Genomic DNA, 25,218 nt, shown 5'->3' with positions numbered 1-25,218 from the left:
TGTTGGCAAAATGTAACCATGTACTTTTGTTGTACAAAGAAAAAAACACGTTAATTGGCAGTGTTGCACCAACCATAGTGCATTTATTTTTAAGTGTATATTTAAAACAGACAATGCATGTAACAGGCAGAACTTGACACGGCGTCCCAGAACATCAACAATCAATGCACTCCAAAAGTTGGAAAAGGCATATCCAACTTTTTTCTAGGTTCAAAGGGTTAAATAACCCATGTGGTTTAAAACTAGCAAGCAATAGTGTGTCCACTAAATGCTTACATTACACAGCTAGTTCAAAAATATATTTTAAGGGCCTTCACAGTTTTACAGTCTTACTATATAATGACAAAAACGCTGTCTGTGGGTGTATCTGTGTGTCTGTTCCACGTTTTTTAACGTGGTAGATATGTAGAGCAGGACACCTCAAGGTGACTAGAGAAATTTAACTCTAATTGGCAACTGGGTGGCGCCATAACAACAGTAAAATGCTTAAAAATGGCTAAAATGCGACCGATCGCTGTGGCTCCCTCTGTGGCCCAATGTTGTTTTTATTTTTTTTTATTTTTCAAATTTCTGGTATGACTAAGTCATGGTATGGTATGCTGTACATAATCACGGAAACTGTCAGTCAGTCATTCTGTCTGTCCCACATTTTTCTACTCACTGACTTGGTCAATCTATGTGAAACTGCACATAGGCATTGAGGATTGGCATAGGTAGAAGGTGACAAAGCTACTTTTTCCAAAAATTACACTATTAGTATATTCTTCTAACTACCAGTGCGCCCCACTTTTAAGTCAATACAACATATAAACACTTTAACTATCTGCCTTTCAACGTGCTACCTCAACTACTAATGTACAGTTTTAGCCCACTAACTATCCCACTATTGGCAATGGTACTACTGTACTTTCAATAAAACAATCGTACTATCAAATTCACAGAAACGCTGTCTGAATACATTGCTCTTCTTAATGGGTTCAGTTGACTATTTAATCTGCAATTTCCTATGACCTGTATCCCAAACACACACCATGTGAAACTGTACTTGGGCAACTGTGCACTCAATGGGTATGGACTAGTAATCACTATTGGTATTTTAATACAAGAAAATTAGTTTAGCTGCCTCACTTGTCAGGTCCAGTCCTTTTTATGGGTACATTAAGACATTGTTTGTAGGTTGGCAGAAATTGAATTTCTTAAATGCACTATATTAATCGCATATAATGTCTTGTATTAAATTATATTGCCCTCTGCTACAGACCTAAACATGCCTTTTATTTACTAATGGTGTAATGCATGATGTGTTTGTTGTATGTTAAATTTGTAGATAATGCAACCACAGCAATGTCCAAGGGTAAAGTCTTTTTTTAATACCAACCAATTAGCCTAATGGGATCCATTTAAGTGGAATTTCAGAACTCTTATCCTGGCAGCTCAATCAACAACAATTAGGACATGGGAGTTGTTTCTGGCTTTCGTAGCACTAAATAAAGTCTGTATTTAGGTGCCTAGTGTAGTCATTCATTATGGAGTGAGTACCTAAGGGAGAAGCTATTTTGAAACTGGCATCTCTGTGGGAAGATAATTCAACTGTTGAATGTTTGGCTCCGTTTGTACTTCCCATTAATTCTTCCAATTTCTACATGTAAACCTCTCCATTGTAACAGGATGAACCACTCAAACTACACAGCCTCTTTGTGTTCAAGCCTCTGCACTGCTGTTAAATCATAAAAGAAAAGAAAAAAACGATATCAGAGTTATAGGACAAAAAAGTGTTCCATCATTTCATGGTGATGTGGTAGAAACTCTAAAGCTCAGTGCTGTACATTTTCTAGTCAAGTAAAAAAAAAGTCTCTTTGTATTTTCTATTCCCCGAATGCTTCAACGCTCCACTGTTCTTACTCTCTCTGATCTCTGACTCTGATTGCATGCCTCTGTGTATGTTGTGTACCTTAAGGCTTTGCCTGGGTGTTTGTGTGTGTGAGTACATATGTGCCTCTGTGAAATGAAGACCAGAGCATTGGTGCCAACAGTGGCGACCCCTCTCTCATCATTAATGATTTCAGTCAGAAACAGGCTGACTTTAGCCTTGACTCAGAGCCACACTTTGAAGTGGAGTTGCGGAATCATTATTATTTTTATTGAATGTTTTTGCACTGCTTTTTGCTTTCAAAATTAAAACCTCTTCGGTTATTAGTTGTGCGGTTCTATTGTGCGTATCAATGCATGTGTTTGAGTGGGTGGTGTGCTTGAGATGGAGTGCATCAACAACACATCAGGAGTCCAGGGACAACATGTCCAGAAAACAGCAAACAGGAGTGTGTGGGGAGAGACAGGACACAAAATACAGAAAGCACTGCATCAGTTGGATTACACAGCCTCTGGTTTACATAATCTTCTCTTGCAAAACCAAAGAAAGCAACTCCCCTCTCACCACAGTGTTCCGTGTGGATAAAGTGTTATAGAGGACAAACTCCACCCGATGCCAAGTGTAGTCATAGAAATGTAGACTCAGAGAATACAGTATCTGTGCCCCACATATGATTAATCTCTGAATCTCAGATGAGCAGCTTGGCTACTCCTGACAGGAGCTTTACTAGGACCTGCAGTGATGTCATTCTCTGAAAAATATGTTGGAAAAAAAAAGAAGCAGCTCCCTTAGTCCCCAGAATCACCTTGTTAAAGGCTTCAGTCACACTGCAAAGACTTGGCCCAAAGTTAATCATTGTCACCATTTCAAAATGTATTGCGCAAAAAGACTTGAATCCTCACTTAGGTCTAATTTAATAGGTTAGGTCATCATTTCCCCTTCTGATGATTATGTAACCCCTTCCTAACACTGGAAGTATGATATTAATCTGGGCTACAATTTCAAATTTACTGAACAGGATCCTGAGTGCTTAGCGGTTGATGTTGAATTGGCTAAATCCCCTTTTTCCAGTAGATGTTATCTTCACAGGCATATGTATCTAAAAGGTAATAATAGCGCGGTGCCTCCACTGTGGAACTATTTAACTTAAACTCTATGAGCTACACTTATAATTCCCCAGAAACAATGTTAAATATCACAAATGTGAATAAACCTTAGAAGATAAAATGCTCAGGACAACACTGGTAAAATGTACAACATGAATTAATTTATTTTCTTTTATCTTGGTATCTTTTCTGTATGCTTGTAACCAAAATATTATTTCTCTCCTCTGATCCTTGTCCAGACATAAATGTTATCTAATATTGACCACAATAAACTCAAAATAAGTACCAATGTACCAAAAACCCTTAAATTGTGAAATAGGATCAAATAAAATTTCACGCAAGTGTCCTTTAACCTTTTAAAAGTAAATACCAAACTCAGGTAGTTGACCTTTAACTTTTTAGCTTAAATTGAAAATCTCACATACGTGTCCTTTAAACTCAAAGTTTGTCTTGTAAATAAAATAGAAACACTTTTATCTCTTAAAATAAATATGTTACCTTATTTTTTTGTTTTTATCCTACCAGGACAAAAAAAATGTACCAAATGAAATACCTTCAAGTTTTTAGATTAGAATCACTTATGAACTCTTAACACTCCAAATGAAATATATTTTTAACAAGACACAGTCTCAATGAGTTTATATTTTCATGGTCCGTTAACTTAACCCTTTTAAACGTGTCCAGTTATTACCAAGCGCTTGGGTTTCTAACCGTTGGGGCCCTTAAGTTGGTGCACAAAAGAAACACAAATCCTCGATCCTTCAATGAGAAGCGACACACTCCGTGTCTCAGAGAAAAACTTCTCTTACTCACGAATCCACACAGAATAGGAAGCAGGTCAGAAGAGTCGGCGAGCCAGGATGATGATGAAGTGGCAGCGGCAGCAACAGCAGCAGCCACGGCGGCAAGGTGTAGCAGGTAGTCGTCTGTGTCCACGCAGGTCCAGCGGCAGGGTCCGTCCTCACAGGCGGCAGCAACAGGCTGATTAGCCGGCACGGTCCTCGTCTCTCAGTCCTCAGATGAAGCGGCGGCTGGCGTTTATAGCTGATTGTCCCTCACCACGATACTAGCTTAAACGTCCACGCTTTTCAAGTTTACACTTAACACTTTTTCCAAAGCTAGTGAAAACAATAAACGCGGTTAGCCTAGCTGCACTTCACTTCAAACTGCGGTATAATGAGTCGCTAAACAGTGTGTCACACAAGACATTTATCTGCAAAATAATACTTGTGCCAGTATTTTTAAAAGTATTTAAGTCTACAAATATCAGTCACCTCGATATTAAACTTAGTTTTTCCTGCTTCGCTCGCTGAACGGCCACGCTCCTCTCCTGCCAACATGTCCTCCTCTCCTGCCAGTTTTTTTTTCTCTTCCTCGTTTACTTCAACCAACCAACAAAGTAAATTCTGATTGGCTAAAGTGCAGCTTTACAGAAAATCTATTGGCTGACTAGACAGAGCTTTACAATTCACCACAGCAACTTTATAGGAAATGTAGTTTTCAATGCATATACACGTATATGATTTAAAACACACTTTCCTTCTAATTCTGTATTTTGTAGGTCCCTACAATTATTTCAGCTTGGTTTTCATGGGGGGGGCGCCTGTAGTAGGTATAAATCTGTGGGCAGGCATTTAGTTTCCCTTAGCAGGCCTGATGTAAACATGATAGGTGGAACAGGCACATGAGCATGTTGATTGAGCTGGTTATATAATTGTTATCCTCCCTATCTCCTGAGCATATGTGTATTGTGCAAAGTTATAGGCTGTATTCCATTTCCTGGGCAGCATCCCAAGTAGGCTAAATTGTCACTGATCTGGTAACAGCATACCGGTAGGTGAAGTCATTGGCAGTTAAAATGTTTAGTAGGTCAGTGGAAATGTGGCCCACGTGCTGCAGCCTAAGAAATGGTACACAGCTATTTTCTGGGGCGCTGCCACAATGTGGACGGAATTTTGGACCAGCAGAGTGATACAAGTAAACATGACCTAGACACTGGGGCTGCAGGCCAGAATACATACAGCATAGACGTAACACATCACATAGGTGGGGACGTCTGTGTAGCCTGTGATTTGCCAGCTTATAATGCAGTTGGTTCTGCAGTGTTTTGAAGTATATAGGCTATATTAACTGGCACTGAATTAACTAACAAAATTGGTGTATTTAAAGGTATTTACTTTAATCATATTCAAACAGATTGCACTATTTTTTTCAGAGTTCTTTGTGGTTCCTACCTTTTGGAGGGGCATATCGCTGTGTGTTGAGAAAAAAATTAACACTGTAGCACAGGGATCTTTAATGTTTTTTAGGCCAAGGACCCGTTGGCTGAAAGAAAGACAAAGCAAGGACCCCCTGCTACATATATTGTATAAAAGTGTGTCACATATTAAACTGGGCTGATAGAGGATGCCAGGCAGAAGGCCATATCAGCCTCAGGTTGCAGTCATAACCTGTATTTGCTTTGCAGGAAGGTGAGGGAGGAAGCTCTTCTTTCACAAAGATAAGTTAGTGCAGATGGCAAAATATATTGGATTTATGTTAATGAGTATTTTCAGATGGATATTTAGTTATCAAAAGAAAAAAACAGAACAATAATTTGGTAGGCCCCCTGCAATAACTCTGAGGACCCCTTAGGGGCCCTGGACCCCAAGATCCAGGGTGTAGCAGCTTCAGTTGATTGTGCCCCATGTATTTCAGTCATTAGCATGGACCTCTGCAGGTGGGATCCTCCCTCTGAATTTTTGTTTTTTGATAAACATGCTCTGTTTTGAGACTTCCTTTGCACCCAGGGACCTTATTTACATGCAAAGTGCACATCTTTATAATTGAGAAATGATTGAGACAACTCTGTGGGCAGACCAGATCCCCATGGGCCTGACACGTAATGTTAGGAATAAACACCTGACACATTTTCTGCAGGTAAATCTGAATTTTGAATGGAAATAATATTACATCACGATACATGATGTGAAAAATATCCATATGATTGAAAATATTGAAACCCACAACAAGCTTGGCTGCTGCTGACCCGGTTCAAACATGAAAAAACATACGTAAACCGTAAACAGACATGTTGGGATTACGTAGAAAACCAGATATATGCTTCACCTTCAGATTTACCTTAGATTTCATACTTGAACACAACCCAATAATGCATCCACAAGCACTTGAATAAAGCTTGTTAAAATTATTTTGTATGGGAGATTGATTTGATATTTCCACAGTGGGTTTGGCTCAGAGCTGCAGTGTTCTCAATAAATATTAATGATAACTTTGTTCTCGACTGATTACTTGCTGAGATCTGCACATGTGGTGGCATTGCTAAAAAAAAAAAAAATTCAACAGCGGTCAGACTGAAAAGTTACTCTGTTACCCTCAGGTTGGTCAAACTTATTTTGAGACACAATAGAACTTGTTAGTAAAATGATTACCCATACTAACCAGCACACAGTTTTCCTGTGCACAGAGGCATTGGTTTTAACATTTTCAGTGCACTCACTTTTAGTGTTAGCTTCAAATGAAGTGGTTTTGATAATCTGGCCATGACATGAGGAATGAGAGGGGCTGAGGGGTGAGACTGAATGAGGTTGAGCACACGGGGATGAATGGGGTTGAATGGGGATTGATGATGGGCATAGGCCAGCAAATGTTGGGAAGAAAAAAACCCAAGGAGTGAGACTGCTTCATCGACCTCCTGTGGTTCCTGTAATGAGAGCGAAGGAAGTAAGGAAGCAGAAAGGGGCTTGTGGGGGGAGAGTAATGGGAACTAAGACAATTGGATAGAAAGATAGCACAGCAAATGGGATCAGGTAAGCTGTAGCCTTTCTTCTTGTAATAATAAAGTAATAATCACGTTGTTTATTACAACTGATAATACAGTAGCTAAAACTATGAACCTAAGGCCCAGGTTGTAAACTGGGCTAAACATTCTCTTCCACCTAAACCCCTACAGAAACTACAAAATAAATTCCTAAACTATTTCTACTTAAAAACAGGCTCTGCTACTAAACATAGCCTCTTGTTTTTGGTTGTTTTCATGCTGACCATTAGCATGTCCGAGCAAACCACATGTGGCCTGCAACAAATGCACAGTTCATTTTCCCCGAGAACATAATGCCTTGCCTCTCACACCAGCCTTTAACTGGCCACAGCTAGCCCTTCAAACTCACAGTCACAGAGCAAATGCTGCACAGTTTTTTACTTATCCCAGAACATATTCTGTAACCTTACCCTATGGTATATGCCTCAGTGTGCATCTGTTTGCTGAAATGACCCAATAAATAAAGCTTCACCATTGTTTTGCCTCTACAGGTATAATTATGGTCCTGCTCAGTCATTAACACTCCAGCATCTCGACCATGATCTGGCTGAGTGAAATGACTTGGATGAATGAAGTTTTTATCAATACTCACTTTTATGGTTAGAAATATCTCTGTTGAACACAAATGTTCTCTGCCATACCTAATGAAGATACCTGTAGTATGGTCCCACTATTTTGTAAAAGACATGCAGACAGCAGAACTAGCTTACTTTCAGGAAAACTAAACATATCGCCTTTAGCAAACATCAGTATTCTACGTTATCTGGGCAGTGCAGCTATGGTATGGGTAAGGTTGGGGCAGGACTGGTTTTGGGGCAAAAAAATGGTTAAGAGGGGGTTAGGGTTAGGAAACTAAAAACAGCAAACACTGTTGTCCTGCATTTAAGTCAAGTTCGCTACATGCCCATCAAAGAATTCTACCTTCTCACCCTTACTTATTGCTGCATATAGGGCACACTTATAGACTGTATAAAAGAGGTGAATGCTGCCACTAGCCTGTTGGCCCTTTCTCATTCTGAAGTCGTTGAATATGGCTGCTTAATGAGTGATTTCGGTGTCACACACCTGACGATAAAATCATTGACTCAGTGGCCACTTCTAGTGTGAATGAAGGGCCAAACCATGATGCGACAGGTAGCTCTGACTGAGAACCTGAGATAGGCTAGTGGTAGTGACTTGTACCAAGGTAGCCATGCCCTAAAGCATATCCTGTTGTATGGTCTATTTTATTCTAAACGGGACCATAATTAACAAAAGGAACATCAGGCTGTACTGAAGGGAACTTGAAACTAGTGATTCAGAACATCAACTCATTAGGAAAATGTTTACTAAGGTAATAAATCAAAGGAGAACTAGGGTTATTTTCTCAGAGATTTCTACATTACTGGACTTCTATTTGTAACCAGTCGACTCGCCCCCTGCTGTCCATTAAAAAGAATGCAGGCTTAAAGCACTTTCACACTGGTGTCACTGTAGAGACCAGGAAATAACCTCTTGGGCATCCTACTTCCTACACTGGCACTGAGCCTTCCATTAGACTTAAATTATAAGGTGCATAATTGTCCAATACGTATTAATTCCTAGTGATACTGGGCTGATAAATAGACCATCCACAGACATCAAGCTGAAACAATAAGCTTTGTTCCACTTGTGGCTGGGAGGCACAAAACCCACTTTGTAAGTCCCCCAGACCTTGACCTTTCTCCTTCACTGGCAGGTACAAAACTTCCACTTAAGTCCTCCTTTGAGACTTCCAGGAGTACTTTCAGGGTCTCCAGCACACAGAACTGATGCTAGAGAGTAGAGGCAGTCACTTTATTTGTAGCCAGGATGCTATCCTCAAAGGACTTAAGCAACAACCACTGCCATTTGATAACGTGGCTGTAACCTTGTTCCCTATTCCCTCCCTATTCTATGTCCACACTCTCATGGAAAGCCCCAAGTACTTTCATAGCACCTGTCCTCTCTTTTAACCAGCATCTGTAAGACCCCTTGAATCTGTCCATAGCGTCATAATCAACCCTCTCACATTTTCCCTTGCCCATCCTTACTGATGAGGGACTCCCATACAGACTTGCTCAAGGCTTCACATACCCCTTATTCATCATTAACAATATACTTATGATCATAATATCCTCAGTATGTATTTGACATGAAGAACTCTGCATGTCAAGTAAAGGTTACACAATAAACCTGCACAAACTTTTGAAAGGATGATTCTCCTCAAATGATCTACTCCGTTACACAATCCCCTGAATACAAAACTCTTCTCGACAAAATTAGGCCCTCTCCAACTTCAAAAGCTCATAATATAAAACACATACAGATTGTGTGGCACACAGTCAATTTCCTTTTTAACAACAAGCAAACTTTCCAGTCTGTTCAGGATCCCAGTGATTGAGAGTCTATTATAAATGCCCCTAGAACATAACATAGGCTCGTTTCCAATGTATCACACAGTCAAAAGTCATTTCTCAGTGTATCAGAAAGGATTTTATAATGCAAGCACCAAAATGAAACCTCAGGCCCCCCTTTTAAGTCAAAAATGACACCATTGCCTGCTGACAGCTGCTTGGTGGCCTTCTCGGAGGGTACTCCAGGAAAACCTCTAACAGATCCTCCCCCACAGCACCCCAAACGCGCCTTTAGAACTCTGTTGGAATTCCATCAATAGCAGTAGCAGGGCCTAGGGACAGATGCTGTACGACACTTGTGAGCTCCTGCAGGGTGAGAGGTCTGTCAAGTGCCTCCCTCTGCCCAGGCCTAACTCTGGGCAGTCACTGAAACAAATTCTCAGTACACCACCTGTCACTGTATAACACGGCATATAAATCGCTTGCCAAATGCCTTATCGGTGCCTCCTTTGACATCACAGCCCTAAATGGCGGTCTCAAATGTAAAGGTTGTTTAAAGAGCGGAAGAGTGCCAGATGAAACTTCATCCTTTGAAAAAGTACTCAGAGCTATGGATGCATTTTAACTTAAAGGCCTATATGATCTAATTCAGTCACCTCCAAGCAGGCCTTATCTATCCCCAGCCTTACTGCCATGTGTTTTGCATACATCAACCATACAGTTGAATCTCTGTGAAAGAACACAAAACTATCACAAAACAGCACAAAACTACCCAGGAACCCAGTGGAAGAAAAGGTGCATTTCATTCTTTCCAACAAGTCTGCAGAAAATCCAAGTGACAGTCAGATGGAAAGAAAGAAAGAAAAAGACAGGCAGGCATAGAGATAAGCACAAAGAGAGATGGAGCAAGTGTGTGATACAGCAAAAGTCTGTGCCAGGCTGTGCCATGTACTGTACCGTATATTGAAGCTGAGTCGCTGCCAAAGCCTGAGGCTCTAAGAGCAGGAGCAAACATCGAGGGTACCAACACCATCTCCTCTACTGTAGAGAGTGCATTCCAGTGAAGTGGACCAAGCATTCACTGAAGCAAAAGGCTGAAAGTGAACACACACACTGGGACACACACTGATAACAGAGGGGTGGTGGTCATAAGGGAGGCTTAAGAGCTTCAAATTGCCCAAAATGGGAAGTGTGGTCTCTGCTGGAGATTGAGACATAGAAAGAGAGGGAACCATGGGTCTGTTATTTCTGGTCTACTGCGGTAATCTAAAACTGTGGCTGCATGGGAGCAAAGCCTGATGGGTAATGACCCTAAAAGCCCCCATCAGAAGAGACACCGACAGGTCCTGAAATTCATGGTGGGGACTGGAAACAGGTGCCTGAAAAGAAAAAAACAACAACAGTTTTTTATGCCTCCGGACCGGTGAAAGCTGTGGCCGGATGCATTATAATGTCCGGGTTGTCCATCTGTCCCATTCTCATGAACACAATATCTTAGGAATGCCTTGAGGGAATTTCACACATTTGGCACAAACATTCACTTTGAGTCAAGGATGAATTGACAAAAATTTGATGGTCAAAGGTCAAGGTCACTGTGACCTCACAAAACATTTTTTTTTCATTTCATTCATATGCTAATTTTGACAAAATTGCACACAAATGTCTAATAGGATAAAATAATGAAGTGATGACATTTTATATTCAAAAGATCAAAGGTCAACTTCACTGTGACATCATAACGTTCTGTCCATTACTCACCGTCATATCGTCGAAACAGAAGGGGAGACATTCTGTCAAATACTGCCTTGGTGACACTAATCTTGGGTGCTCACCTTGAAACTGCTTGTATCTTCTCTGCTACTGGAGTGACAATGTGTCTGAAGCATCCATGTTTTCACAGACATTGATGTAAAAACTGCAACTTTATGAGTTCACAGAAGCATATAACCGTAAGACGTTAATTCTAGTATTATTATAGGTACCAGCCAGAAGTCCAAATTATAAGGCTCACTTTAAAACAAGGCTTTTCAGCCATAATCTGAAACATCCTTTTTATTGAGAGCAAATTCAACTCAGTTACTTTGTCCAAACTGTGACACTTGGCTCTATATGATCTCCTGATCCCCTCACCCACCAGCACACCTGTTCCCTACTTCCCTACAGCCCTCTCTGCTTACTTTGCCCTCACTGACAGATTACCTGTCGCTGAACTCCGCTTTGAACTCTTACCAAGTAAACGATTGATTGCTTTCAGCTGCTCTGCCTCTGAGTCCTGCTTGCGAGTTCACATCTCTGTGCTCAGAACCGTTACAGTGCGGAGGATGGATGAGTGATTGATTCAAGAGTGATTAAATGGATGTCTTAATACTGCCTCCACAGAGCAGTACGTAATTAATAAAATGACACCAATGTTAGATTAATTATAATTCAAGTTAAAATAGGCTATAAATCAATAGCAGCCTGGAGGCGTAATAGTGAGTGACTTAAGGAGAATATTTTCCGTTTTCTCCTTCTTAAATCACCATATGTGCAACACTTCTTATGTTTATGAGCACTGGCTTAGCTTTACCCACCATTGTGTTTGCCATGTCATGTTAAACTCTGAGTTACACTCTGTCCCAGCTCTATGTCATATGGAAAACACAAGCAGTCTGGATCTGATCTAATACACTGTTAGGTGGTTCAGAATAAGAAATGTTGGGAAGAGTAAAAGATAGTTGGACTATTCATTTAAAGATACCCTGTAGATTTTGCATCGCATTGCGTATATCTTTAAGGCCACACAAGTATCTTAAATGCACTCCCTTCTTCCTAAAACATTTGCAAGATTGAGGAGATTTGAGGAGACTAGTTGAGGTAATTTTGTAGCATTTGAACTTGTTTTTGTGAATTCTGTCAACTTAAAATTCTAACGCAGCCCGAACATGCATTTTTCAAGTTAAAACAAATTGTTTCTTTTTACAGTGCATGTTTGCTCACGCCCCAAAGAAGGGCACTGGACTTTGAAGCCAATTTGACATAGTATTACAGTGGACAGTGTTACAAATAAGACTAAAGGGTCCGTCATGTAATGTTATGGGCCCCAAAAAGCCTTTTTCCCATTGACTTATATTGGGAAAAGGTCATCTGTAAATCAGAGGATAATAAGATAAGGTAAGAGTGTCAAACCCTGTAAAACAATTAATTTCACTACTAACCATCCTGTGAAATCAATCTACCATTTATTTTGGCTAACTAGAACTACCTACTCATTTACACAGTAATTAGTGGCTAGTTACTAAAATGGACAGGCAGAGGGTAAAGTTGTATAGCTCTGGGTTGTAGCCAAGGCTTTGGGACCACCACCTGTTGGCTGGAACATGATACTACAACTTAAATGATTGAAAATGGCTTCCAAATATCTTTAAACTGTAGAGGACACTATGCATGTGAGGTCCTGCCTTCAACGATGCATCCAGTTGTCTTTATAGATCTATGTGTTTGCTAGCTAGCATTCTTCTTCTTCCCTTTGCTGGCTCATCTACACATGTAATGGTGTAATACTGTCCCCTGCTGTTGATCAGTGGAACAGTGTTATGTGAGGAATCTGTGCCATGCATTGATGTACAAAGTCACATCCATAAGCCTTTATTCCACTAGTTTCTGTAACTTGATGCAATATGTCATTCAGCATTTCCTACATCAAGCTTTCTGAGAAAATGAAGTGTGCTCCTTTGATTTAAGTTCCATATTCTAAGATAAATCGGCCTTCGAAACCTTTGTAAATCATTGTAAATTCATCTGAAAAATGAATTTTAAAATGAAATGGCTGTTTACAGAATGGCTCCATGCCACAGTATTTGGGCTGAGGAAACCAAAAATGTCACTGAATTCATTAAAAAATATGTAGTGGTCAGAGTGTTCCAAGTTCTTGCTTGCTTGGTAAAAGGCTTTGATTTATTTCTCCTTTCAGATTTCATGTGTATCTGACAATCTAGACAGACTCATGTTAAAGGCCTCTTTTTAACCAAAATAAGCCTGCAAAAGAAATTCCATGTCAGCGGCATTCATACAGGATGCATTGCTGTAGGCTGTGTGGCTTCAAGTGATATAAAATGCCAGAAAGGGTTCAAATTCATCCTAGACACATTGTGTGCCTTACTGAAGTGTTTTTTATTTGAGATCAGCAGATGTGAGTTGCATGATGAACAGGGCGAGCTTTTTGCCGAATAATAATGTCCCACTGCAATAAAGACACGTGTCAAAGGTGGAAAGCAGCAAGGTGAGAAGAGGAGTCACCAACAAGTGTTTCACCCTGCCTGTTGAATAAATTGTCCTCATTTTCACTTTCCACTTTATTATGTATTTTAAAAGTATAACAAGTTGTGTTGGGATACACAGAACAGATTTCCTCCCCCATAATACTCTAATATGACTACACGTTTGCTATGCTAATGGCTGGGGCTAGAAAACTGTTCCGAAATATTCAAAAGGAAGAAGAAATGTTGAACGATACTTTCCAGAAGACTCTCACAACTTCTCACTTTCATTTGAAGCACTTTATTGTCCATGCATCCATTTTCATCCGCTTATCTGGGACCGGGTCGCAGGGGCAGCAGGCCAAACAAAGCACCCCAGCATCCCTCTCTCCAGCAATGCTTTTCAGCTCCTCCTGAGGGACCCCAAGGCGTTCCCAGGCCAGATGAAATATGTAATCCCTCCAGCATGTCCTGGATCTACCCCACCATTGGGACATGCCCGCAACACGGGAGACACCCAGGGGGAATCCTTATCAGATGTCTGAACTGACCCCTTTCGATGTCTGGGCTCCTTACCCTATCTCCAAGGCAGAGCCCAGTCGCCCCATGGAGGAAACTCATTTTGGCCACTTGTATCCGCGATCTCATTCTTTTGGCCATTACCCAGAGGGCTGGGACATAGATGGACCAGTAAATTGAAAGCTTCGCCTTCAGGCATAGCTCACTCTTCACCATGATGGTCTAGTGCAGTGCTCTTATCAATGCAAATCACCACTCAATCCCACGCTCGATATTACCCTCACTCATGAACAAGACCTCAAGATACTGACCTCCTTTGCTTGAGGCAGTAACTCTCTCCCTACCCAGAGGGGGCAGTCCACCGGTTTCCAGCAGTGAACCATGGCCTTAGATTTGGAGGTGTTGACTCTCATACCGACCACTTCATACTCAGCTTCAAACCAACCCAGTGCCTGTGCCGTAATGAAGCCAACAGAACCACATCATCTGCAAAAAGCAGAGATGCAACTCTAAGGTTCCCAAAGTGGACACCTGTGCCTCAAGATCCTGTCCATAAATATCACAAACAGAAGCTTTGAAAACCCTGGTGGAGGCCAACATCCACGGAGAACATGTTTGACTTCATGGCAAATATGCAAATGCAGCTCTCACTTTGGTCATACAGGGAAAGGATGGCTTGTAGCAGCAACCCGGTGCCCCAAAATCCTGCAATCCTGCAGTACCCCCATAGGACTCCCCTTGGGATGCAGTCGTAAGCCTTCTCCAAGTCCACAAAACACATGTAGACTGGATGGGCAAACTCCCACAACCCCGCCAGCAGTCCTGCAAGAGTAAAGAGCTGGTCCACTGTTCCACAGCCAGGACAGAATCCGCATTGCTCCTCCTGTATGTTGCAAATAAATGATATGTATACCAGTATACATTGTTTAGTTGGTTGGCAGCTGAGAGTCAGAGCTGGCAACCATGTAACTGATGACACAGTGTTTCAAAGTAATCATATGGCATATTGAATATATGTGCCAAACAATAATATTAAACTTCCTCTGCTGACAGCAAACAGCCAGTGACTTAACAATCAAAGAAATGTGTCCTCACCGGCCACAGAAGACAGTCTGCCTGTTTTTATCGTCCATCACAGTGCCATTGTTCACTACTTAAATAATACTGCTCTGACTCTTACTTTTGTCAATGGAACAACAATTTAATCCGTTTTAATCCATTACAGTTAAGCCGTTTGCTTGGACCATCTTTCCCACATCTGTATCTGTAAATACTTAGAATGCAGCCAAGCTTCCCAACATGCTTTAAGCCACCAGTCAAAAAAAGAAAAAAATTGCAATGCTTTATATATTAAGGGGATAGTTTGGGTTTTTGGACATGAAGTTGTGTGAAACGCTGACCATCTGTAGCTCTGATGTGACAGTGTCACTACTGTCAACGAGCCTCCTGCTCTGAGAAATGGCCTGTAGATTACCGGAGAAAAAGTAGTTCTGAAGATGTATGGGGGACACGTAACCAAAAGGGTTTAAGCTACAAAAAAGTATGCATGTGTTTTGTTAGACTATTTCAATCATTTTAAAACATCCCCACATTACGTCAGACCTTGCTATCAATTGGGACTATATTCTGGCCAGTATCACTCCGCCGTGCAGGCCCGCAAGACAGCACAGCAACAGAAATCAATAAGACAGTTCATCACCACGCCGTGTAGGTGCGCAGGATAGCAACGGCTAACGAAAACTTCATCGGCTGTTTCCAACAGAGAACCAGTAGGCTATTATTAGTGAGGAGGAAGATGTACTAGCCCTATATATACCTACTACTACAGCGCAAACACCGGCTCAGGCTCACGACACACTCTGGTCAGCTGCTGTAGGTAAACAGTAGGGATGCACCGAATATTTGGTAACCGAATATATTCGGCCGAATATTGCAAAAAAACACAAATTCGGTATTCGGTGGAATAAGTGAAAAGCAAGGCCGAATAATAGCGGCGCGGTTTTGATAATGCAATCAAACAGCGTGCCGTGATGGGCGGAATAAAATGTCAGCAGTGTGGTGATCCGCCCGTCACGGCACTCGCATTTGCGACTAAAAATAGTTTTGAGCGAGCAAAATAGGCTTAAATCATTCAGCACGCTGTGTGAGCAGCCTACAGATTTCAGCGGAAACAAAAGGCGAATCCCACCAATTGTGGGTTGAACGGGGGTCACAGACACAGACAGTAATGTATTCCTGTCAAATACGGCGGCCACAGGCTTACCGGCGAGGAGAAGTCGGCTCCAATAATATCCTCTTCTTGGCGTGTGGACTGCCCAGAAGTACCTGAACAGCCGAGCCAGCCTAACACAGACCGTGCGTGATGTGTCAGAGGAGAAACGAGCCGTTCACGGTCCACAAACCTCACCGCACTTTAGGGACTGTTCGTTACTTATGAAGGGACTTGTCAGGGGAGGAGGGTGGCTGGTTGATTCTTATTTTATTTATTTATTTTATTTTGATCCCCCCCCATGTTCATCACTTATTGATGCTGTTTTTGAAGTACGAATAAGTCAATAAGTAATTTATTCCATTGAAATATCATTGATGTATTATAGAAAAGTGGTTTATCTTTTTATAAATGACAAAAGGCACATCTGCCTCATTTTCGCTGTGGTATTGTGATACTACTCAGAACCATGATATTTTCATTGGTATCGCACAGTGGGTCCCAATTTCGGTACCAAGACAACACTAATCTGGAGGAGTTCATCTGCAAAAACTAATGAAAAACTAAACAACGATATTCGGTATTCGGTACTCGGTATTCGGCCAGGCGTTTAATATTATTTGGCTTCAGCCACAAATTTTCATTTCGGTGCATCCCCAGTAAACAGAGGAATACCAAAATGGTGCGAACTTGTGATTTCCCCAGCTGTGGGAATAAAAACATTGCAGGCTCCCAATTCCATCGGTTTCCTGTTACAGATGTAACCCGTAGGCAACTTTGGCTAACCCACCACCAGAACAAAGCAGAGACTGGTCGTAATCACAGATGAATTCACATTTCTATGTGACTGATTACTCATGTCATGGATTTAGCAGTTAGCCTAATATAATAAACTAAATGCCTACGGTAAAACAAGGCCGCGTATAATGTACTCTCTACAACACAACAGGCTATTAGTTATATCAAACATTTTGTTTTACAGACAATCAGCTACAGACATCGTTATATAGACTGGTATTAGGTAATATATCTCTCTTTGGGCACAGCAGTGCGGAAATTGCATTTTCTCTGTCCGTCGGGATCTGTGGGCAGCTGAAGTGAGCCTGACATAGACACAGTTTCTTCACCCTCGCCGGCTTGGTAGCGAGGTTCATCCCAATTGACACAAGCCAAAGTTGCTTACGGGTTACATCTGTACCTGGAAACCGATGGAATTGGGAGCCGGCGATGTTTTTATTCCCACAGCTGGGGAAATCACAAGTTTGCACCATTTTGGTATTCCTCTGTTTACCTACAGCAGCTGACCAGGGTGTGTCGTGAGCCTGAGCCGGTGTCTGCGCTGTAGTAGTAGCTATATATAGGGCTAGTACATCTTCTTCCTCACTAATAATAGCCTACTGGTTCTCTGTTGGAAACAGCTGTTGAAGTTTTCGTTAGCCGTTGCTATCCTGCGCACCTGCACGGCATGGTGATGAACCATCTTATTGATTTCTGTTGCCGTGCTGTCTTGCGGGCCTGCACGGCAGAGTGATACTGGCCAGAATATAGTTCCAATTGATAGCAAGGTCTGATGTAATGCAGGGATGTTTTAAAATTATTGAAATAGTCTAACAAAACACATGCATACTTTTTCAGAACTACTTTTTCTCCAGTAAGCTACGGGCCATTTCTCAGAGCAGGAGGCTCGTTGACAGTAGTGACACCGTCACATCAGAGCTACAGATGGTCAGTGTTTCACACAACTTCATGTCCAAAAACCCAAACTATCCCTTTAATATAAATTTACCACGTTAGATGAATTTGGGAAAAGTTTCAATAAAAACATAACTTAAGGAAAAATTAAAGGCATACTCAGGAGGAGGGAACAGAACAGAATCAGTGATGCTTATTGCCATTTCTTAAACTTTAAAGCAGCTGTAGGCTATATGATTATATATTCAAACTTAGTTCAAAACAAAACAATCTAACTCTTAACACCAAGGTTTATTTGGAAACAACTTTTATTGTTACTGCTACCATTACTGTAGCAAAAAGAACTAAAAGTCCTTACAAACCCGGAGCAGTCCACAGCACAGTTACCATGTCTTCTTTCCAGATGTGACAGTGTGATTGTAACTAAAAGAAAGGAAAAAGGAGAAGTAGAAAGACAGAGCAACAAAAAGCGATTGGTGATGGGAAGAGTGTTATTTAGCTGTCTCCCAAACTGAAGAAACCCCTGCCAGAGTTGCAACTAGTACACACACGCACACACATGCAAAAACCTCAAAGCACCTGCCAAAGCATGGAAGAGGAAAAATGTGACTAATTACATCTCTTTCCAAGCCATTGAAAAAGTAAATACCAAAGAAGAGACATGAATATTCATAGCAGGGCACAGCAGGTTTGACTTGGCAGTTGAAAATCATCCAGACTGAGATTGTGAAGTGAGGAGAGAGGAAGCTTTTGACACAACAAATTGATGATTATTAGACAGACAGACAGAGAGACAGACATGGTCCAACAGACGGATTCAGGGAAGCAGCATGAACATCACAAGGCAAGGCCTCTGAATGCTGCCTGCTGTTTTCTAAAGGATGACACTGCATTTTAAAAGATCACAAATCAACTTTTGATTTGGTTTAATAGACTGTGCAGTCATGTAACTTTGGTACCATAATTAGCAAATCACTTTATTTTTAATATAATTTAAATAATAAAGGCAGTGAAATTGAAAGGGTGATGTTACCCTGCTGTTAAAGGACATGAAGACAGACAGCGTTTCCCGCAGCTTGGGAACTGATTTGTGTTTGACTATGTGACTGTGATCCTCAATTAGTAGGCCTTCATTACAAATCTTACAGTTTATTGCCTGCCATTATAGTTTTCTATTACATTCTTGTGGGGTGTATAGGCCTACAGCCATTCTGTTTATGACTGCTGTTCATTCATTCCAAATCTATCACACGCTTCTGTAGTGGCTGGTGGCTACGCAGCCTCCAGTAGTCGCACAAGGACTTTATACATCCATGCATGCACCCTCCAGAAATGTAACTCCACAGTAAAGAAGATCTTCTGTATATTTTTTTGAACTGTGAACTGTTGATTTCTTCAATACCACAAAACCACCAACCACAAAATAGCATTTGAAATCTAGTGTGTGATTTATCCTGGTTGAGGAAAGTCCAGTAAATGTTAGGCTACTTGATACGATGGCCTTACGCTAGTAACATTAGCATGTTGTAGGCTATACGTGGGGAAAACATGTCCAGTAAAAGACAATCTGTAAACCTATAAGTTATAATGGAGTTGATATTTGTAACAGTACCTTTGTTAAATGTTGCTGTTGTTTACAGCGTCATGCAAGTAGGGGAAAAGTCTGCTAGCTGCTAAGCTAATGTATGCAATGTAAAATGTCTTTAGCTTATGCCAATAAAGTCAGCATATTGTATTTCTGGGGAAAACGTGTCTAGCAAAAAAAAAAAAAAAAATTGTTTTGTCTGTGGCGCTTTGTAGTTTTGTTTATTGTTGTTGCCATTTATCTATGTTTTAAATGTGTTTTATGTACATTAGTTGAATTATTCAAACTTAATTGCATGTCACAGAAACTCAACACAGTAGCATTGAAACTCAACAGCCAACTGCCAAAACACCAACTAGCGTTTTGGCAGTGAAATTGCAGAGCAACCCTGACATACCACTGCACAAGTATACGTGCCCACAACAGTTTAGGACAGTTGTATAGGCTACAGCCTAGGCTCTCCATAGAGCCTGCATTGTTCTCTTTTTTCAGATGTTTTTAAGCAACATTATTTTTTTTGACTGGACTGCTCCACTGGGGCCAGTGCTGTTAGCTAAAGACCATGACTGAGTGGATGTCGCTTCATCTTGTTTTAAATTAAAAGCCCTCTAGTGTTTCATCCACGGTCCAGCCATATATATATATACAAGGTTTTGACCTAGTCTTGTTGACTTGGCAGAGAAGGAAAACCACAGGTGTGAATGACAATATTAACAATGGCTCTGTTCTTTTCAAGTGTGCCATGACAGTGTGACAGGGAGCTTAAACAATACCTGGACCTTGAAACCCAAGCAGCTCGTTTGATTGATTGGTTACACCTGTGCTTTGCTTCTGTGTCAGAATGTCTGCTGTGATTAAGGCCTGCTCCTAAGAGATATGCCTTGGGGTTGTTTGTTAAGCTCAGCAAGTCTGCAGAAATGTCATGAAAAGATACCAGTAAGTCCTCTGTAGGAATATGTCAGCTGTTGTGACTTAGCATGTTGTCATACCTTTAAGAAAATCCTTTAATCCTTTTTACGGTGCTAAGTTGGTCATATACGATTGGATAATGCACTGTACTGGAGAAGATAGGTAGCTAATTACAGTGCTAAAATGAATTGTTGACCTGTTGTTATGTTGTGGGTCTGGGCTAACAAAGCAAGCTAACTGTATGAGTGACCAGTACACACGGTATAATTTTCCCAAAAAAAAAAAAAAAAAAAAATTCGCATTGATCATGAAAATAAGGTTCAACAACTCATCCCTATACCTATTACAGTAGGTACTGTGGGCTTTAAAATCAAAAAAAGATGAACAAAGCTAAATGGCATCTCTGCATATTGTAAAAAGAAATGTTCCGATGGTGATTTGAGAATCTCAATTACACAGCGGGAAAAGGAAATAATGAAACCCTGGGAAACAACCTGAACATGGCAGGTAGAAACAGCAGGTTGTTTATGATGACTGCAGAACAGGTGACAGTTGCTACTGATAGCTTCCAAAACTACTAAAATATGCCCCTGGGCAGGCTTCTAAACTTATTATATATGCATCCACAGTACCTGCTGCAAGAGCTGCCACTGAAATTGATACAAGTCGAGCTGCTCTGAAGAAAACAACCTATTTTCTTGTCCTTGCGATAAAACCACCACACATGCATAGTTGAGGTCTCTGTGAATCAACCAGAGAAAAAAGAGCTATTTGAAATTTGGTGAAGTGAGCACCCACACACACAATATACACAGCCAGCTGATGAGCTGTTGTCTTTGCACGTCATTTTTTATTGGCCTCAGCCATGATAAGACGTGTTATTAGTGTCAGTATCTCTGTGCAATATTCAGTGATGGTACATAGGCTGTACTGCAGAGGAGCATTTTGTTAGCTTGTGTTCTGAGGTATTACAGCTTGAATTAGAGCTGTCATTTTAGTGTCATAGACATAATTAAAAAACATGTCAGATGTTTAAAAATGGATCCCCATTAAAGGAAAAAAAAAAAACAGTTGCAATTTCTGGAAAAAAAAAAAAAAAAAATCTCTTCAAAAATATTTATATCCAAAAGCTGTGATCCCAAGCTGCTAAGGCTACAGTGGCTGTTGCTTTTGAAGGAAATACAATTTTCAGCACTCTGTTGTGTTGAAAATTAATGTTTCAAATCTGTAAGAAATTGTTTTACTACCAATGCCGTGCTAAAAATTAGCTTTCACAATGTTCTTTAATGGTTTAAACAAATTTCTTTATTTCATGCTCAAGGGCTGAAAAAATCTAACATCGCTTTCAGCCCTACAAAAATAACACATGCTTTCATGTGGAACCAGCTTGTAAAAAAACACTTTATTCTGAAAATGACTAAAGTGTTAATAAAATGACCTTTTTTTTCACAGGCTTGCAAGATGTCCTGCCAGAATTCCTGCGTGGGCGTTTTGTGGAGGCAGCCCTCAGCTATGTGGCATGCAACTCGGAGGGCGAGCTGCTCTGCCGCAACAACGACTGCTGGTGCCGGTGCTCTCCCCGCTTTCCAGAGTGCAACTGCCCCTTTGCTGACATCAAGGTCATGGAGGAGAACCTGGAGAAGAGCAAAGAGGCCTGGAGCAACTTCAACCAAGAGTTCATGGAATCAGGTATGGGCTGGAATTCTTAATATGAAACCTGTTGGGCTGGCCTTGGGGTGGAAACTGCTTATAATATGGTTGTGTGGAATGAGGTTTTGTGTAAGTGGCAAAGGTAGGCAAAAAAGCTTCAGCAAACAACTGGAATGCAGTTTGAGCTGGTATGTTGTGTTGAATGTGGTTTTAGTTTAGCTTCAAGGCCTGGAATAATGTCAGCTAACATGTTATGCAGTCACATATTGTATGAGTAGGCGTAACTGTTATGGGCAAAGTAAACCTGCCAATATTTATATAGATAACTTTAAAGCCTCAGTGTGTAAAAATGGTGAGTAACAGTGACATCAGCGGTCAAATTCTAAATTGCAGTACTCACTCGCGCTCGCTCACTCACCCCTCCCGTCGGGTAAGTGACGGTGGCCTCGTAGGACAAAAAGCCTTGTGCAGACAGTGGAGTTTTTTTTCGAGTTTTTCAGGAGTATCTAGCGACGAGGTGAATATTTATTTAGGAATCTAAACCATGTTACGATATGTTATAGCTTACCAGTGAGATATAGGTTATCTGTGAGATATATGTTAGGAGTGTTTTATTTCTAACTGTTTTGGTAACACGAGCAAACATTAGCACAGTAATGCTAAAATAACACGTTTTATGTGATAGTCACGGCACAGTGCGGCAAATATGGGTTGGTATGATTATAATATATGCGTTTCCAGAGTGTTCTTCCACAGGACACAGGGAGAGGAGGAAGACCAGGGAGAGGAAGGGGGCGAGGGGGTAGAGGCGGTGCAGGAATGGCCAGGCGAAGAGGTAGTCTCTCGGCTACCCAGAGGGAAGAGGAGGAAGAGAGGGTCAGCCTTCGCAGCAGTGCGAGAGGAATCAACAGATTAGGCTGTAGGCTAGGCTAACCATTTAGCTGTAGCTCTGGGATAACGTTAGCCAAGGTTAGGATAACGTTAGCACGTAAACGTAGCCATCACTCGAACTTAGACGAGAGGGAAAAGTAGTTGCAAACATGAAGCCAAAATGATTTTAAAATATCAGATTGAATTACCTGTCTAGCACAAAGCAGGCAACCTCCACATCCCTTGTGAAATCCTTCTCCTTCAGGAGTTTTTCCACCTGGAATAAGCAATGCCGATATTCACTCGCGTTTTGTCCTGTCCTCGCTTATCTGATGTTTTTCTTTTATTTGGTGGCGTGGTTTCCCTCTTACGGGGCAAAATATATGTGTGGTACTCCATTTAAAGTGCGACAGAATCATAAAAGTACAAAGCAGGTTCACGCAGAAGCGCCCCGGATTGAGCTTCACCTTAACCGTCTCCAGTGATGGCAAGTTCTAGGTAAACGTGAAAGGCGAAGCACGTATATCCCTTTCGGCCACTGTATTCAAATATGGCGACGCAAGATGGCAGCCTCCAGCATAGCGCGCCCTGCCTGTGTATATATAGAGAAATCATTCTAAGCCTATGAGAAAGCTTCCATTTGTATGTGAATTGCATTACACATTGGTAAATATATATTTATGAAAGCAATAGTTGATATTTGCTACAGTAGGTAACTTTTATAAAAAAAAATATGTTTTTGTCAAATTTGCTGAAATTGTCACTACATTTAAATATCGTGTTAATTGCAAATAATTAATTACAGCCATATTTAACGCCCTATGTTTTCTGATCGCGTTGATCTCATTTTTAATCTCTAACTTTACTGTTTCTGTATGCCACAGAGTTGCCTTTAATAAAATCCGTCTGTAGGCGTACGATTGGGCTTCTTTGTGCTTGAGTTGTGGGAGAGCTGCAGCGCTACAGAGCAGAGCCCAGCATCAGCATTGATGACTGTACCCTGCAGTGGTGGTCTGCTCACTCAGGAGCCTATGAAAAGCTGTCTGCCCTAGCATACAAGTATCTGACCTCCCCGGCAACCTCCGTGTAATTTTCGGGACAATCAGGGCAGGCTTCAGGACAACTGCTTGGATTTCGGGGCACAGTCCCGAAATCCAAGCAGTTGTCCTGAATCCTGCCCTGGATTTCAGGACTGTGCCCCGAAATGATTTCGGGACTGTGCCCCGAAATCCAAGCAGTTGTCCTGAATCCTGCCCTGATTATCCCAAAAATTATACTAGAGCAGAGTCTGGAGTAGTTATTGCCCAATAAAACATTAAGAATGAAAGATACATCCTAGGATGCTCTGGGACACATCCTCAGTGATGTGCCTGAGATCACTGGGCGTTTCGGGTCTTTCAACATCAGACGCCCTCACTCAGGTGACCCAGCCAGGGTTGTTCAGGCCCTGGCTTGTGTCCCAGCAGTGTATTTCCACTGATCGCTCCTCCTGCTCCAAAGCCATCTGGAGGCTCTATCTGCAGCCCCCATGGTGTTCTTTATGGCTTTCCTCTTCGCAGCCCCTGTGATGCCAAGCAGTGTGAAAACTTTGCACAGTGAGCGGCCAGCAAAGCCTCGGCACCCCACTTCTATGGGCTCACAGCGTGCCTTCCAGCCTCTTCCTTGGCATTGCTCCACCAGCTCCTGGTACTTAGACCGCTTTCGCTCGTTCGCCTCCTCGATGCGGTCCTCCCTTGGAACTATCAGTTCTATCATTAGAACGTGCCCTGCAGAGATAGAGGAAAGCATGATGTCTGGCCTCAGGGATGCTGTTGTGACGTGGTCCAGGAACTTGAGTTGCTTGCCCAAGTCTACTCTCAGCTCCCAGTCAGACGCTGAGGTGAGTAGGCCGGCTGCTGGTTTGGGTTGTGACTGAGGCTGCTCTCCAGCCCTGACAAAGATGATGTTCCTCTTGCCTTGCTGGTGCTTGTTGGTGTTGTTGTGGGCTACGGCTCTGGAGATGGCTTCAGCAGCTGCCCTCAGCACTTGGTCGTGCTGCCAGTGATAGCGACCTTCCCCCAGTGCTTTCGGGCAGCTGCTGAGGATGTGCTCAAGTGAACCTCTCCCGGAGCACAGAGCACAAGCTGGAGAGTCGGCCATGCCCCAGAGATGGAGATTAGCTGGGCTAGGTAGGATGTCATACGCAGCTGGGATGATGAACTTGATGCGCTGGGGTTCTGCTTGCCAGAGCTTGGCCCAGGTCACCTTCCTGTCCAGCGCTCCCTCCCATCTCGTCCATGCTCCCTGCTTCTGCATGCCCACCATCCGGCTGGTCCACTCCTCCTCGATTCCTGCCCGCACCTCTTTCAGAACTAGCTGGCGTTTGCCCTGCCAGTGTGCCTTCTCATAGAGGGGCT

The 25,218-nt window shown here is 41.8% G+C and overlaps 1 protein-coding gene across 1 annotated transcript in view; it reads left to right on the top strand.

The window, feature by feature from the left end:
- Nucleotides 1-25,218, top strand: part of brinp2 (bone morphogenetic protein/retinoic acid inducible neural-specific 2) — a 343,506-nt gene that overhangs the window by 235,520 nt on the left and 82,768 nt on the right. The window contains exon 6 of the mRNA XM_049598763.1: nucleotides 21,755-21,991. Coding sequence (XP_049454720.1) covers nucleotides 21,755-21,991 — 237 coding nt within the window. The remainder of the gene's footprint in view (nucleotides 1-21,754; nucleotides 21,992-25,218) is intronic.

This window comes from Epinephelus fuscoguttatus, linkage group LG15, assembly GCF_011397635.1.
Source record: "Epinephelus fuscoguttatus linkage group LG15, E.fuscoguttatus.final_Chr_v1".
Taxonomy (NCBI): Eukaryota; Metazoa; Chordata; class Actinopteri; order Perciformes; family Serranidae; genus Epinephelus; species Epinephelus fuscoguttatus.
The sequence above is the reverse complement of the archived record's forward strand: the minus strand, read 5'-3'. Positions and strand labels throughout refer to the sequence as shown.